The sequence below is a fragment of the Agelaius tricolor genome, unplaced genomic scaffold (genome assembly GCF_023055355.1).
Source record: "Agelaius tricolor isolate 1412-34295 unplaced genomic scaffold, bAgeTri1.0.p SCAF_33, whole genome shotgun sequence".
In the NCBI taxonomy this organism is placed as follows: domain Eukaryota; kingdom Metazoa; phylum Chordata; class Aves; order Passeriformes; family Icteridae; genus Agelaius; species Agelaius tricolor.
In genome coordinates, this window is record NW_027269293.1 from 4,934,604 (window position 1) to 4,949,159 (window position 14,556).

The 14,556-nt window shown below is 62.3% G+C and overlaps 1 protein-coding gene across 1 annotated transcript; it reads left to right on the plus strand.

The window, feature by feature from the left end:
* Positions 1 to 1,488: 1,488 nt before the first annotated feature.
* MEX3D (mex-3 RNA binding family member D) lies at positions 1,489 to 14,317 on the plus strand. Its single transcript, XM_071451823.1, has 2 exons — positions 1,489 to 2,035; positions 12,015 to 14,317. The coding sequence occupies exons 1-2, from the start codon at positions 1,576 to 1,578 to the stop codon at positions 13,265 to 13,267; spliced, it is 1,713 nt and encodes a 570-aa protein (XP_071307924.1). The 5' UTR covers positions 1,489 to 1,575; the 3' UTR covers positions 13,268 to 14,317.
* The last annotated feature ends 239 nt before the right edge of the window (positions 14,318 to 14,556 follow it).

Genomic DNA, 14,556 nt, shown 5'->3' on the forward strand with positions numbered 1-14,556 from the left:
CAAACGGTTGAATTAATCCCAAAGACAGTGATTGGGAAAGACAATTCTGTGTAAATGGAGAAAATGAAACTTGAGTGTGGAGTGGGAATGTCTGGGCACGTGGGGTCTTGGGGGAGCTGGGAATTGGTCTCTGTTTTTCCAGGGAAGGAGTGTGCTGGGCCAGCATGCTCAGGGAAGGTTTTCTCAAGTCCTGGCTGTGGAAGGGCCCTGTAAAGCCCCGGCCCAGCAGGGACAAAGGGTTTGGAGGCAGCTGCTTGGCAGTGACCCTTGGGGGGACACCCATGGCAGCAGGGACCTGCTGTGGTGACCTGGTGGGGAGGGTGATGGGGATCCCTGGGCTCGGGGTCTCCAGGCTGCTGAGGGGTTCGTGGCTCTGTCAGGCAGAACCTGGCGATGCTGCTGAGAGTGAGCAGCAGAACCGGGGCTTGGAACCGGGCGGTCCCTTCCACGCCGGAGTGCTCTGGGACCCTGCAGAATAACCCTGTGAAACAGAAGCTGAAGATCCAGGGGGAAAGACAGATTTGATGTTTTCCTAAGTTTAGTGACTCGGCGAGAAGGAGGAACCCAGCGGTCCTGGTGCGGGGCTGTGCCACGGCTCTGTCCCGAGTGCCTGCGAGGGGCAGGGGGAGCGGCTGCCCGGTACCGGGAGGAGCTGCGGCTGCCCGGTACCGGGAGGAGCTGCGGCTGCCCGGTACCGGGAGGAGCTGCGGCTGCCCGGTACCGGGAGGAGCTGCGGCTGCCCGGTACCGGGGGTGCTGCCGCCGCTCCGCTCCGTGCGGTGCCGGGCGGTTCCCACCGCTCCGCTCGGTGCTCTCGCAGCGGTGGCACTGCCGGGCTGTCCCCGCCCGGTGCCTCCCGCCTCCCTCGGTGTCGGCGGCGCTTTTCAGGCACCGAGCCCCGCTCCGCGATGGGAACAGCGGAGTCTGAGCTGCGGATGGGGGAGGGCGGCGGTGCCGTGCGCCGGGAATGTTCGTGACCCCGGGGCTGCTCGAACCCCTCGGGATGATCGACACCCGCCCTCCGTGATGGTCGGGGTCCCCTTCGGATGCCCGGACGCTCCCGAGATGCTCGGAACCATCTGCGATGCTGGGGTGTCTCTGGGATGCTCAGTACCTCCTGCAATTTTAGGAGACCCCTCCGGGCACGCTCGGACCCTTCCCGGGATGTTCGGAGCTCCCCTGGGGTGCTCAGAACGCCCCAGCCATGCTTGGACCGCTCCCCTCCCCTGCGGTGCTCAGGGTCCCCTTCCCCCCACGCTCGGAGCCCCCCCGAACGCTCGGACTCTCCGGGCTGCTCGGAACCCCCCAAATTCCGGGACCCCGCCCAAATTCCCGGACCCTCGCCCGGGTCGCGGCTCCGGGGTGGGCGGGGCACAGAAGGGCGTGGCCCGGTGGGCGTGGCTCCGGCGGGGAGGGCCCCGGGCCGGAGGGCGGGGCCGTGTCGCGCATGCGCGCGGCGGGCGCGGGCGGGCCCATCGCCGGGCGGGGCGGGGGGCGCAGGGAGGCGGCGGCGGCGGCCCCGGGCAGCGGCACCGCCCCGGCCCCGGCCCGCTGCGCTCCGCGCCCGCTCCGCGCCATGCCCGGCTCCATGTACCAGCCCGAGCCCGGGCAGCCGGCCCGCGGCCCGCCGCGCTGCCTCACCCTGCTCAGCCCGCCGCCGCCCGCCGGGCAGGACCCGCCGCCGGAGCCCGAGCCCGGCCGGGAGCGGGAGGGGCCGCCGGGGCCGCCGGCGCAGGGCGAAGCCGCCGCGCTGAGGTTCGCCCTGGACCAGCTCTCGCTGCTCGGGCTGGAGGGCGCGGAGGAGCCGGCGGGGGGCGCGGGGCCGGGCGGCCTAAGGGAGCGGGAGCGCGGCGGCGGCGGCTCCCCGGTGCCGGCCCCCGCCCCGGCCGCGGGCGCCTTCGGCAGCCTGGCCCCGCCGCTGGGGCCGCCCGCGCTGCTGCCCGAGCCGCCGGCGAGCAGGAAGAAGAGCGTGAACATGACCGAGTGCGTGCCCGTGCCCAGCTCCGAGCACGTCGCCGAGATCGTGGGCCGGCAAGGTAACGCGGCGTGGGGACACGGCGGGACACGGGCACCCTCCTCCCTCCCTCGCGCCGCCCGCCGCGATTTGGGGCAGTCTCGGGGCTTTGTCTCCCTGCGGAGGCGGAAACTTAACGGCGACAGAGCCGCGGCCCCGAAAGTCGGCCGCGGGTCCCGGGAGCCGCGCTCCGCGCCGGTCCCAGCGAACTGCCTGGAAATGGCAATTAAACTGGAAATTAAACTCCATCGGCCCTGCTGGGATAACGCCGGCTGCCCACGGAAAGTTCCCGGGAGCCACGCGAGGCCGTGGGAGCTGCCAGGACACGGAGCGAGGCGAGAGCTTTGCTTTCATTGTAGTTGTGCCTCTACCCCCTCCCCTCCAGCTCCGTATCTCAGACCCGGCGTGTAAACGGTGCCCCTTATCTCAGACTTCGTTTGCAAATCCCGCTGATAAATCCGATATAAATGGTCATTAACCCGCTCGTTTGCGGTGGCCGGAGCTCCGCAGGCGGCCCTGGAGCCCCTCGCACCCACCTGTCACAAAGGGACGCCCCAGCCCCCGCCGGGTGGGTGTGCCCTGGAGTGGGCTTTGTCTCCAGGACGTACCGAATAAACCAAACTTTCACCTGGAAAAATCAAAAAGAAAAGACCCAGGGCGGAAGATTTAAGGGGAAAAAAGGGAAAAGGAAGGGAGCTGCTGCCCGCAGGGATCCCGGCAGGAATCCCCTGGCGAGGAGCGTGACCTCCGGGCTGTTTTGCCCTTGTGGGGTCTGGCAGCCCAGCCCTGCCCTCGCCCGGCGGCTCCCAGCGCTCCGTGCCCGGGGGGCTGCGGGCCGGGGGTCGGGGGGCTTTTTTTCCAGGGGGGAAGCGGGGAGCTGGGCAGGCTCATTGTTCTCTTTGTTAGCCAGAGCCATGCTGTGATGAGCGCGGTGACATCATGCTCTGCGCTTCCCATTGGCCTGCGCTGCCTCCCAGCCGGCCCCGCTTCCCGGCCTCCCAACTTTCCGTGCCCCCCTCCGCGGTCCCGCCGCCCCGGCCGGGGGTCCCTCCGGGCTGCCGAACCCCGCCGGGCCCGGAGAGAGCCGGGGCAGAGCCGGGGAGCGGAGCGTGGCACCGCGCCCTGCTCCCGGGGATCCTCCTCCTCCTCCTCCTCCTCCCGGGCTGGATGAGACCTGGATTTGGTGGAAGAGAAGCTGTGCCGGGGCTGGGCTCTGCTGGGAGCCCGCCGGTGCTGCCGGGAATGGCCGCGTTTGGCCCGGGAGCTGCCGGTCCGTGCCTTCCTTGTCCTGGGTGTTTCGGTGCTGTGAGACCCCGGCGCTGCCCCGAGGAGCTCGCGGCACAGCCAGATACCTGCACACACAGGCACACACAGATACCTGCCCAAACACCTCGGTGGAGTTTGGGTGCTCGCTAAGCTTCACGGGCTTGTGAAACTTATGAAAAAAATACTGCCGAAGAAATGATGATATTGGCTTGAGGAGGGGGGCTGGAGGCTGGAGGTGACCTGGGGCCGGCTGTGAGCTGGAGCTCCCTGCTGCAGCCCCAGCCCCTGGGCAGGAACAGCCCTCTCCCCTCTCCGGGGCTTTCCCTTTGTGTTTCCTGCCCCTCTCCTGCCTGCCGGGATGCTGAGGGACCCCACAGTCTGGGGGCCTTGCACTGGGTTTTTGCTGAGGAGGGGCGCTCAGCACCCTCGGTCCCGCTGTGGATGGGCAGTGGGCAGCACGGGGCTGGCAGCAGTGGCTTTGTGCTCCAGCTGCTCTCCGTGCCACTGGCAGCTGGATTACAGCAGGGATGCTCAGGTGTAGCCTGAGCAATATCGAGTTTATTCCTCAGGGAGGAAGCAGAGCCCTTCTCACTCAGCCTGTGCTGCTCTCCCTCCAGACCTTCTGGTTCCCAGGGCCCCCCTGCGAGTCTCCCTCAGTTTTGGGAGCCCTGTGGCAGTGAGGTCTGGCTGTAGAGCTGAGCCTTGGGGTGTTTGGCTGGACCATCATCATCGTGGTGACAAAATGTGCCCTGCTGGTGACACTGCATGTGTCAGGGGCCATGTCCCTGTCACTGTTGTCTTTCCCTCACTGCCCAGCCTGGTTGTGACCCAGGGAGCAGAAATTTGTGGTGCTGCCACGCCTGAGCATGGGAAGGGATGAAGATGTGCGTTTTGGGTGCCCTGGAAGGGGCTGGAGTTGGGACAAGGCTCAGGATCTCGCTTTGGGGCTCTTTGGGACCTGTCCTGCGTTGCCCAGACCTGGCTGCTGTGGCAAGTGGGGACAGGGAGGTCCTGGCAGCCAGGACCAGCACATGGATGTCCTGTCCTGTGCAGGCTGAGATGGGACACAGGCACTTGGACACAACTTCTCCTACTTCTCTTCTTCAGTTTCTCTCCTTCAGATGCCCTAATTTAACCCTTTCACAAAGGAGCAGCAGCAGCCCATCAGGTAAATCTTTGTTCTTTAAATCAAATTGGTGTTTTCTTCCCTGAGCTGGAGGAGTGTTTGTGTCTGGATTGGCATCGGTGCCACCACAGAGCAGCATCTGCCAGCCAAGATCTGGGGCTCCTGTTCCAGCTGGAACCTGGGGCTCCTGTTCCAGCTGGGACCTGGGGCTCCTCTCCCCCCTGCCCACATAGCTGGGGTGGGATTCCCTGGCTGTGCCTTCGCCTCCCAGCCTGTCATGACTCCTGGTGTGGGAGGGATCATCTCCAAAAAGTGCTGTGGCACCGACTGGAGCATGTGGGCTCCTCTTGCCATCCAGCAGAGAGAGCCTTGGGGATCACTGGAGTCACCAGGAGCACGGGGCAGGGTTAGAGCTGCCCTGGCTGGCACCTGGGCTCTGTGCTGCTCTGGATTCCTGCTGTGCCAGCTTTGGAGGGGCATTTCCAGCAGTGGCTGCTCTGCCCTCCCACACCAGGTGCCTGCCAGGGGATGGAGCCACAGCTCCTCTCCCCATTGTGACACCTGGGGATTGTCACAGCTCTACAGAAGGAAAGTTGATGTTTATAGAAGATGCTGGGATGCTCAAAGGGTAAATCCAGGGGAGGATGGCACATGGCACCTCTCCTCACTGCTGGAGTGTGACTGGCATTCCAGTGCTGAGAGATGCACAGGGTGGCCATGGGCCCCTCTGGGCCAGCCTGGGCACCTGTAACCCTGCCATGGCTCACAGGGGTGCAAGGAATCCTCTCATTTCTGAGCCTCTCTGGTTTGGGCTGCTGCTCTCTGTTGTCTCCTGCCAGGGCCATGTCCCTGGAGGCACCTGGCACATCTCCCTGGCTGCCTCCTCCCAGCTGGGTCCCAGCAGAGCTGGGAGCTCCTGAGCTTGGTCACACAGATGGATGTGGCTGCTGGAGGATCTGCCTGTGCATCTGAGAGCTGGCACTGGCTGCACACTGTGTCCCAAGGAGAGGAGCCCAGCAGCCTCCCTGCCCCTCTGCTCAGTGTCTGGAGAAGGAGCCAAGGTGTGATGTGCTGGCTTCCTGCAGCAGGGCTGAGCTCGTGGCTGTGTGCAGAGCTGGGAAGGAGCACTCAGCAAGGGGAGGGGAGCTGTGCTGGGGGTGCAGCCTTTTCTCCTCCACACCTGTCCTGTCCTGTGCCATCCACTGGGGACCAAGGGGACCAGGAGCTCCAGAACTCTGGATCAGAGGCCAGGAGATGCTGCAGAGCTGGGGAAGAGGAAGAGCCATGGGTGAGGTACCAGAGGGTTCCTGAGCCTGTGACAGACACCATCCTCCTGCCTGGTGCCATCAGAGGCTGCTCCAGAAAAGCTCTCCTGGTGCTTTTTGGGTTTTATCACTCAGAGCTGGGCACTGCCAGCACAGACCTTGGTGACACAGAGATGTGGTCGGGAAGGGGATGAGGTGGCTCTGTCCTCATGGCAGGAGGATCCTGATGTGGGAGCAGAGGCTGCCTGGGCTGTGCTGGGGTCAGGGTGTGGATGAGCTGTGTGGGATCCATCACTGGAGGACAGAGGATGGAGAGGCCCTTCCCAGCCCTCTCTCCCAGCCCTGTGCTGCTTCTCATGGGCTCTTGCCGTGCTCTCAGCCCTGATCTGCCTGGGGCTTCTCACAGAGAGCCAGGTTTGCTGTGGTGGTGCCAAGTGAGGATGTCCAGGGAGAGCAGCTGCCTTTCCTGCCTCCATCACCACCTTTTCCCAGGGGAGAATTCCCTGGATTCTGTTTCTTGTCAGAAATTACCAATGTCCCATCCAAGGGCAGCTGGGATGGCTTCAGCCAGGGCAGTTCTGCAGAGTGGAGAGAAATGGGAGCTGTGTGGGATGGGGAGGGGGTGAAAGAGGAGGAGGACATGGAGTTGAGGCAGAGTTTGGGAGGAGTGTCCTGCTCACCCCCATCGGGGCTGTCCCTGCAGGCACAGCTGGGTGTGGTGGCCCAGGGGGCTGGCACCTGGAGGGGGGTGGCACCTCTGGAATGACACTTGGACACCTCTGGAATGCTGGGGTTTGCTGGCAGCTGAGTGTGGCCATTGGGTGTCAGGATGAGTTTGTGCCCTCAGGGACTCAGAGGTTTAACAGCAGCTGAGCCACCCTCAGCCAGGCTCTGGTGTTCACAGTGTGGTGTTTCTGCTGCAGCTGCTGGGGCTGAAGCATCCCTGGGTCTGTCCCCTGTGTCCTCTGGTTTTGGGCTGGTTTTATTTGGATCTTTAAAGCCACTTAGGTGGAGACTTGCAGCCCAGTCTGGCACTTGGTTCTGCTGTGCAGCCCTTGGCCAGGGCAATGTGTGGGTGCCACCTGCTGCTCTGGGCTGAGCTCTGCCACTGCCTGGCCTGGGAGCCCCAGGTCCTTTCCACAGCCCCCTCGGGCATGGCCCTGGTCCTGCAGCAGCTTCACAGGGATGTGGCCATCCAGGATGGAGTCACAGCGTGCTGGGGTGGAGCTTTGCAGAGGCTCATCTGAAATGTCTTGGGCTGGTCCAGATCATTCCAAGTACAAGAAAGATGTGGAGCTGCTGGAGCCAGGCCAGAGGAGCCACGCAGATGCTGCAAGGGCTGGAGCCCCTCTGCTCTGAGCCAGCCTGGCACAGCTGGGGGAGCTCACCTGGACAAGAGAAGGCTCCAGGGACACCTGAGAGCCCCTGGCAGGGCCTGAAGGGGCTCCAGGAGAGCTGCAGAGGGACTGGGGACAAGGCCTGCAGGGACAGGAGCCAGGCAATGGCTCCCACTGCCAGAGGGCAGGGCTGGATGGGATCTTGGCAATCAGGAATTGTTCCCTGGCAGGGTGGGCAGGCCCTGGCACAGGGTGCCCCGAGCAGCTGGGGCTGCCCCTGCATCCCTGGCAGTGCCCAAGGCCAGGCTGGACAGGGCTGGGAGCAGCCTGGGACAGTGGGAGGTGTCCCTGCCATGGCAGGAGATGGAACAAGATCAGCTCTGAGGTCCTTTCCAGCCCAACCCATTCCATGGTTCCCCAGCTGCAGTTGAAGCCCAGTTTGCAGTTCAAGTCCATCTGGCTCTGGGGGCTCAGCCATGAGGTGCCACCCCCCCTCCTGAGCAGGAGCATCCCTGGCTCAGCCACCTCAGGGGTTCAGGTGTGCTGCAGGGCAGGGCTGTCCTGCTGGGAGCTGGTGTCACCTGTCCCTGGTGTCCCAGAGCCATGGCTCTCTGTGCCAGGGTTAAACACTGCCCTGGATGCAGCGTGGCCACTGCCCATCCTGCCCATCCTGCCTGCTCCAGCTTTGGGACCATTGGGGAGTCCCTGCAGCCAGGGGGTGTCTCAGGAGGAGTTTGGGCCTGGGGACAGGGCAGGACACATTGGTCCCTTGCTGTGTCCCACTGCTGGAGATGCTCTCAGGCAGTTCCTGGTGCTGGTGCCAGCACAGCCCCAGGCAGTGCCTCCCTCCCCAGCCTTTCCTGCCGTGCTTCTGGGGCAGCCAGGGGTGACCCCACACCCCCACCCTCCCAGACCTGCCACCTGCTCCCCTCCCCTCCCCTGGGACACCCAGCTTCCCCCCCAGCTGTGTTTGGTGCCCTCCTGGCAGCATCCAGCAGCCACGGGCTGGGGGCATTTTTCCTGTGCTGCTGGTTTGAGGAGGGTGGAACTGGCCAAGCCAGGCACCCTTTGATTTCTGTCCAAGGTTTCTGGCTTTGTCCCTGTGAACAGCTCACAGGAGCAGCCAGACAAACTCTTCCTCTCTTTGGTGCTGCCAGGGCATGGTTTGGGTCCCTCTGGTGCTGCTGGTGGGATGCAGTGGGGTGAGGAGGAGCCTCACTGGGCCGTGTCCCTGTGGGATGTGGCTCCTGAGTGGGTTTGAGTGCAGCTTCTGGAGCTGCCACTTGCTGAGGGTTGGGATGGAACTCAGGGAAGGGGCTGGGCACTGCCCAGGCTCCCCAGGGAATGGGGCCAAGGCTGCCACAGCTCCAGGAGCTCCCAGGGCTGCTCAGGGTGGGGTTCTTGGGGTGGCTGGGCAGGGACAGGGGCTGGATCAATGATCCCTGAGGGTCCTTTCCAAGCTGAGATATTCCATGGTTCTGTGGTGCTGCAAAGGATGAATTTGGGACCTTGGGCATGAGGCTGGTGCCCGTGGGAGGCAGAGCAGAGCCTCCTCCCTCTGCCCTGGGCTTGTCCTGCTTTGCCCAGCAGTGGAGCAGGGGCAGATCCTGCAGCAGGCACCAGGATAAATCTGGGAGGGGACGTGGGAGTTGCAGGTGCCTCTCCCAGGACAGCCCTGTAGGAGCTGGCACATGGCAATGGTTTCAGTAAATGTCACCTTCAATGGTTCTGCCCTGCCCCAGTCCCTGGGCCATTACTGCTCTGTGTGCCCAGCCATAAATCCACCTGCCAGGGCTTGGGGGTGCCAGAGAGCCTGGCTGTGACACCAGCCAGTGTGACACCACTGACTGTGACAGTTTTTTCCTTCTTGTCATCTCTAAGGTTTAGTGCTGGGATTGCAGCACAGCTCCTGCTCCCCCTCTGCTCTGCTGGAGAGCCTGGGCTGATTCACCTGCCTGGGACAGACCTGCCTCAACTCCTGGTGCCATTCCAGCCCTGGCTCAGTCACAGAATCCCAGAATGGTTTAGATTGGAAGGGATGTTAGAGCCCCTCCAGTGCCACCCCTGCCATGGCAGGGACACCTCCCACTGTCCCAGGCTGCTCCCAGCCCTGTCCAGCCTGGCCTTGGGCACTGCCAGGGATGCAGGGGCAGCCCCAGCTGCTCTGGGCAGTCTCTTTCACTGCACTGGGTTGACTCTGGCTGGTTCTGGGCACCCCCCAAAGCTGCTCCATCACTGCATCCCCCACTCCTTGGGGGAATGCATCCATCACTCCATCCTCTGTGGACAGGGGAAAGAAAATACAGCAAAGGGTTCATGGCTTGAGAGAAGGGCAGGGAGAGATCCCTCACCCAATATGGACAAGGGCAAAACAGACTCAGCTTGGGGGTACTAATTGAATTTATTATTAACAAAATCAGAGCAGGACCATGAGAAATAAAATAAATCTTTAAAATACCTTCCCCCTCCCTCCTTCCTGGGTTCTCCCTCTGCCCTCCAGCAGTGCAGGGAGGTGGGAATGGGGATCACAGTCACTTCATCCCAGATTGCTCCTGCTGCTGCTCAGGGAGGGGAGTTGGAGCCCTGTCCCAGTGTGGGGTCCCCCCCAGGGGACACAGGTCCCCCCCAGGGGACACAGGGACACAGGTCCCTCCCAGGGGACACAGGTCCCTCCCAGGTCTCCACCCTGTCCCAGCTGGGTCCCCTCAGGGTCCCAAGTGCTTCCAGCAGAGCTGCTCCAGCGTGGGCTCCTCTCTCCAGGGCTCTGCAGTCCCTGCCAGGACCCTGCTCCAGCTCAGGCCTCCTTCAGGCTCACAGCCTTCCCTGGGCCTGTTCCTGCTCCCTGTGGGCTCCTCCTGGGGCTGCAGGTGCATCTACACCCCCGAGGACTTCCATGGCCTTCACCATGGTTTTCCCTGGAGGCCACAGGGGCATCTCAGCTCCTGCCCCTCCTCCTGCCCTGCCCTGGGTGTCTGCAGAGCTGCTTCTAGCAGGTTCTAACCCTGCTCTGCTCTACACCCAATTACAGCTGCTCAAGACCTTTCTTCCTTCTTAAACCCATGATCCCAAGGTGTCCCTACCATCTTTGCTGGGCTGGGCCTTGGTCAGTGCCAGATCCATCCTGGAGGTGGCTGGAGTTGGCTCTGTGGAGACAGAGGGAGCTTCTGGCTCACAGAAACCACCCTGTAACCTCACTGCTACAGAAACCCAACTGCTCACCCTGCCAGGGAACAATTCCTGATTGCCAAGATCCCATCCAGCCCTGCCCTCTGGCACTGGGAGCCATTGCCTGGCTCCTGTCCCTGCAGGCCTTGTCCCCAGTCCCTCTGCAGCTCTCCTGGAGCCCTTCAGGCCCTGCCAGGGGCTCTCAGGTGTCCCTGGAGCCTTCTCTTGTCCAGCTGAGCACCCCCAGCTCTGCCAGGCTGGCTCCAGAGCAGAGGGGCTCCAGCCCTTGCAGCATCTCTGGCCTCTCTCCAGCAGCTCTGCATCTTTCATGTGCTGAGGCCCTTCAGCCTTCCAGGCCTTTCCTTCTCCAGCCTCACAGCTGGAAGAGCAGCCCTGCCCTTCCTCAGGGAGCGTCTGGGAAGAGGAGGAGGGGAAGGAAGGAGTGCCCTGAGCCAGCCAGGCCCTTGCAGCTGCCTGGCTGTGCCCGGAGGAGCCGAGCTGTTCATCCACAGGGATCTGCAGCAGCCTCTGCCATGGCCAGGGACCCGCCCAGGGCTCCAGGGGAGACTCCTCCATCCCAGCTTTGTGCTGGGTGCCCTGCAAAGCTCAGGGCTGGCAGGGGACAGAGGGGTCCCTCACTGCTCTGTGGCAGTGGTCACTGAGCTCAGCTTGGTTAAGCTGTGCCTGGTTTGCAGGGACTTAATTGAGAGTGGATGCAATTAGGGCTGGGGGTGCAGGGAGTGGGGCTGGGCTGGCAGCCACAGACTGCAGCTCAGTGGGGCAGAGCAGAGGGGCCCTGGAGGAGAACTGGAGCCTTCTGCAGCCCCAGAGGAGGGCAGGAGCCTTTGGCTGGATGATGCTGCCAGGACCCACAGCCAGAGCCCAGCTGGGCCGGGACAGGGCCATGCCCAGGGCTGTGCCCGGGGCTGTGCCCAGCGCTGCACGGGGCCAAGGCAGAGCTGCAGCCCCATCTCGCAATCCCACAGGCAGCCGTGGGCAGCTCTGCCTGCTGAATCACGTTCCTCCTGCAGGGGAAGCAGGACTTTCCAGAACAGGGAGAGCCCTGGGAGCACCCCTGCCCCAGCCCAGGCACGGGGGATCCCTCCCGTGGGACAGGGAGGGGAGGGGGTGGCTGTGTCCCCCACCTGGGCAGGGTCCAGCTCCCCTGTCCCTCCAGGAGTGCATCCAGGGCTGTTCCTCAGGTTCAACTGCTGGCCCAGAGGTGTCAGTGGACCTGCAGGATCCAAACAGCCTTTTCTTTTCTTTCCATCTTGACATCTTTATTCTCTTTGTACCTCCTTAAACACCTCTGGAGTGAATGCAGCTTCTCACCTGCTCAGTGGCCCTGATGGTGCCCCATGGCTGCCTGCCCTGGCACCTCTGCCCACGCCTGTCCCAGCCCTCTGGAGCAGGGCTGCAGGCTGCATCCAGCTGATCCCCAACCCCTGAGGGTCAGAACAGTGCCAGGAGCTGGGAGAAGCCAGGGCAGCCCCCCAGCACTGAGCCATGAGCCCCCATCTGCCTCGGTGGCGGGAGGGACCCCTATCTCCAAGGGTGTCCATGCTGCAGGTGCAGAGCCAGAGGGGCCTGCTGGTTCCTGCTGGTTCCTTCTGGTTCTTGCTGGTTCCTGCTAATCCTCCTGGTTCCTTCTGGGTCCTGCTGGTTCCTTCTGGTTCCTGCTGGTTCCTGCTGGTTCTTGCTGGTTCCTGCTGGTTCCTTCTGGTTCTTGCTGGTTCCTGCTGGTTCCTGCTGGTCCATTGTGTCCCCACCCTGGGTGAGCAGAGGGTCACTGTGAGCCCCAGCATTGATGTGTCATTTTTCCCCCTTCTCCTCGCCCTGCAGGCTGCAAAATCAAAGCCCTGCGTGCCAAGACCAACACGTACATCAAGACACCGGTCAGGGGCGAGGAGCCCGTGTTCATCGTCACCGGCAGGAAGGAGGACGTGGAGATGGCCAAGCGCGAGATCCTCTCGGCCGCCGAGCACTTCTCCATGATCCGGGCCACGCGCAACAAAGTCAACGGGCTGACGGGGGCCTTGCAGGGACCCCCCAACCTGCCTGGCCAGACCACCATCCAGGTGAGGGTCCCCTACCGCGTGGTGGGGCTGGTGGTGGGACCCAAGGGCGCCACCATCAAGCGCATCCAGCAGCAGACGCACACGTACATCGTGACGCCCAGCCGGGACAAGGAGCCCGTGTTCGAGGTGACGGGCATGCCCGAGAACGTGGACCGGGCGCGCGAGGAGATCGAGGCGCACATCACCATGAGGACAGGCTCCTTCATCGACGTCAACGCCGACAACGACTTCCACTCCAACGGCACCGACGTCTGCCTGGAGCTGCAGGGCGGCGCGGCCGCCCCGTGGGCCAAGGCCCCGCACCCGGCCCAGCGCCCCCCGGCCGCGCTGCGCAACGACAGCCTGAGCTCCCTGGGCAGCGGCTCCACCGAGTCCTTCTACAGCGGGCGCGTGGCGGCCGCCAGCCCCACCAGCCCCTACAGCACCTTCAGCGAGCCCCCGGCCCCGCTGGGCTCCGACGAGTGCGACTTCGGCTTCGACTTCTTGGCCCTCGACCTCACCACGCCCACCACCACCATCTGGTCGCCCTTCGAGCGCTCGGGCAACCCCCTGCAGGCCTTCAGCAGCTGCTCCTCCATCAACAGCTCGCAGAGACGCAACAGCGGCCCGGCCACGCCGCGCCACTCGCCCACGCTGCCCGAGAGCGGGGCGGCGGGGCTGGAGCACCCCTCGGCGCGGCGCATCCCCAGCGACCCCGCCGGCGCCCTGGCCTGGCTGCCCGCGCAGGGCTCGCTCTCCTCCTTCTCCAACAGCACCGGCTACTCCTCCTCCTCCTCGCTGCCCGGCAGCATCTCGGCCGCCTCGGGCTCGCCCACCGACTCGAGCAGCTCGGACGGGCACCGCAAGAGCTCGCGGGAGTGCATGGTGTGCCTGGAGAGCGAGGTGATGGCCGCGCTGGTGCCCTGCGGCCACAACCTGTTCTGCATGGAGTGCGCCCTGCGCATCTGCGGCCGGGCGCAGCCGCAGTGCCCCGCGTGCCACGTGCCCGCCACCCAAGCCATCCACATCTTCTCCTAGCGTGGGGGCTCGCCCGGGACCCCCCTCCACCCCAACACCACGGCGTTTTAAGGACTTTCTACTGTTGAAATCGAGCTTTTTATTTAATACCAGATGCGATGGGCGCAGGGGTGGGAGGGGGGAGAGGCGGCGGCCGGAGGCGCAGAGGGCACGGCGGGCACGGCGGGGCGGGGGGAGGCCGAGAGGGGGGTCGGGAGGGTGGGGGCCAAGGGGCCGAAGAAGAAGAAGAAGATGAGGATGATGAGGATGAGGAAAGAGGGGCGTGAATTCCGCGAGGAGGAAACTCCGATGTTTACAGAATAGCTTTAACTCTTCACCTGGCTGTGGGGCTGGGGAGGGAGCCCGGCTGTTCTCCACCAGTCCTTCCCAAATACCAGTATTCCGTTTGCAAACTGAAATAACCAGAAAGAAAAGGTCCGGTTGCACTTTTTATTTTAGGACACGCAAGGGTTGTCTTTTATTTTTTTAAAATCATTCTATTATTATTATAATAATTTTTTTGTGGTTCTTTTGTATGTAGGTTTTTTTTTTGATGATTCTCAGTGGTTCTATAAATTTTTTTTTTTTTTTTTTTTTTTTTTTTGTAATGCAGGTCTATCTTGTATTTTGCCAATGTGAAAACTGCCCAGAAATGTGTGATGTGAGGTCAGAAAGCTGTGGAATGGAGGGGGCACAGTTAACACACCATGTCACAAAAACCAGACAGATTTCTATCTCCATTTTATTTTGGGGTTAGTTTGGCGGTTTTTTTGGGGGCTTTTCTTTTTTCTTTTTTTTTTTTAGGTTTCTTTGGTTTTGTTTTATTTTTTTATTTTTTACCTCTTTATGTATATGTAGGGAATTTATAGGAAAATATGTACTTTATTGAATAAATTTTAAAAACTAAAATATATTTTATTTTAAAAAGAAAATAACGGACCTTTAACCTTACATGGCTAAAGTACTGATTATATATTTGCTGAGCTGACTTGACGGTTATGAAAATTGTATCAAGAGTTTTATTTTTTGACTTCAAAGCCTTCTTAATAAAGACTTTTTACTATATATGAATCCTTGTGCTATCCAGTGTCTCCCTGCCTGGAGCCTCTTGGTACCTGTTCCCATTTCCTTGCGCCCAGGGAGAAGGTGCCAGCCTGGGGGCAGGAGCAGTGGGGACATTTGCTGCCTCCCACAGGTGGGTTTGTCCCTGCCCAGGCTGGGTGATCCTGCTCTGGCGCTGGCCTTCTCCTTATCCTCACAGATATTCCTGCTCCCAATCCCAAAATCCATCCGTGGGCAGCAGGGGAGGG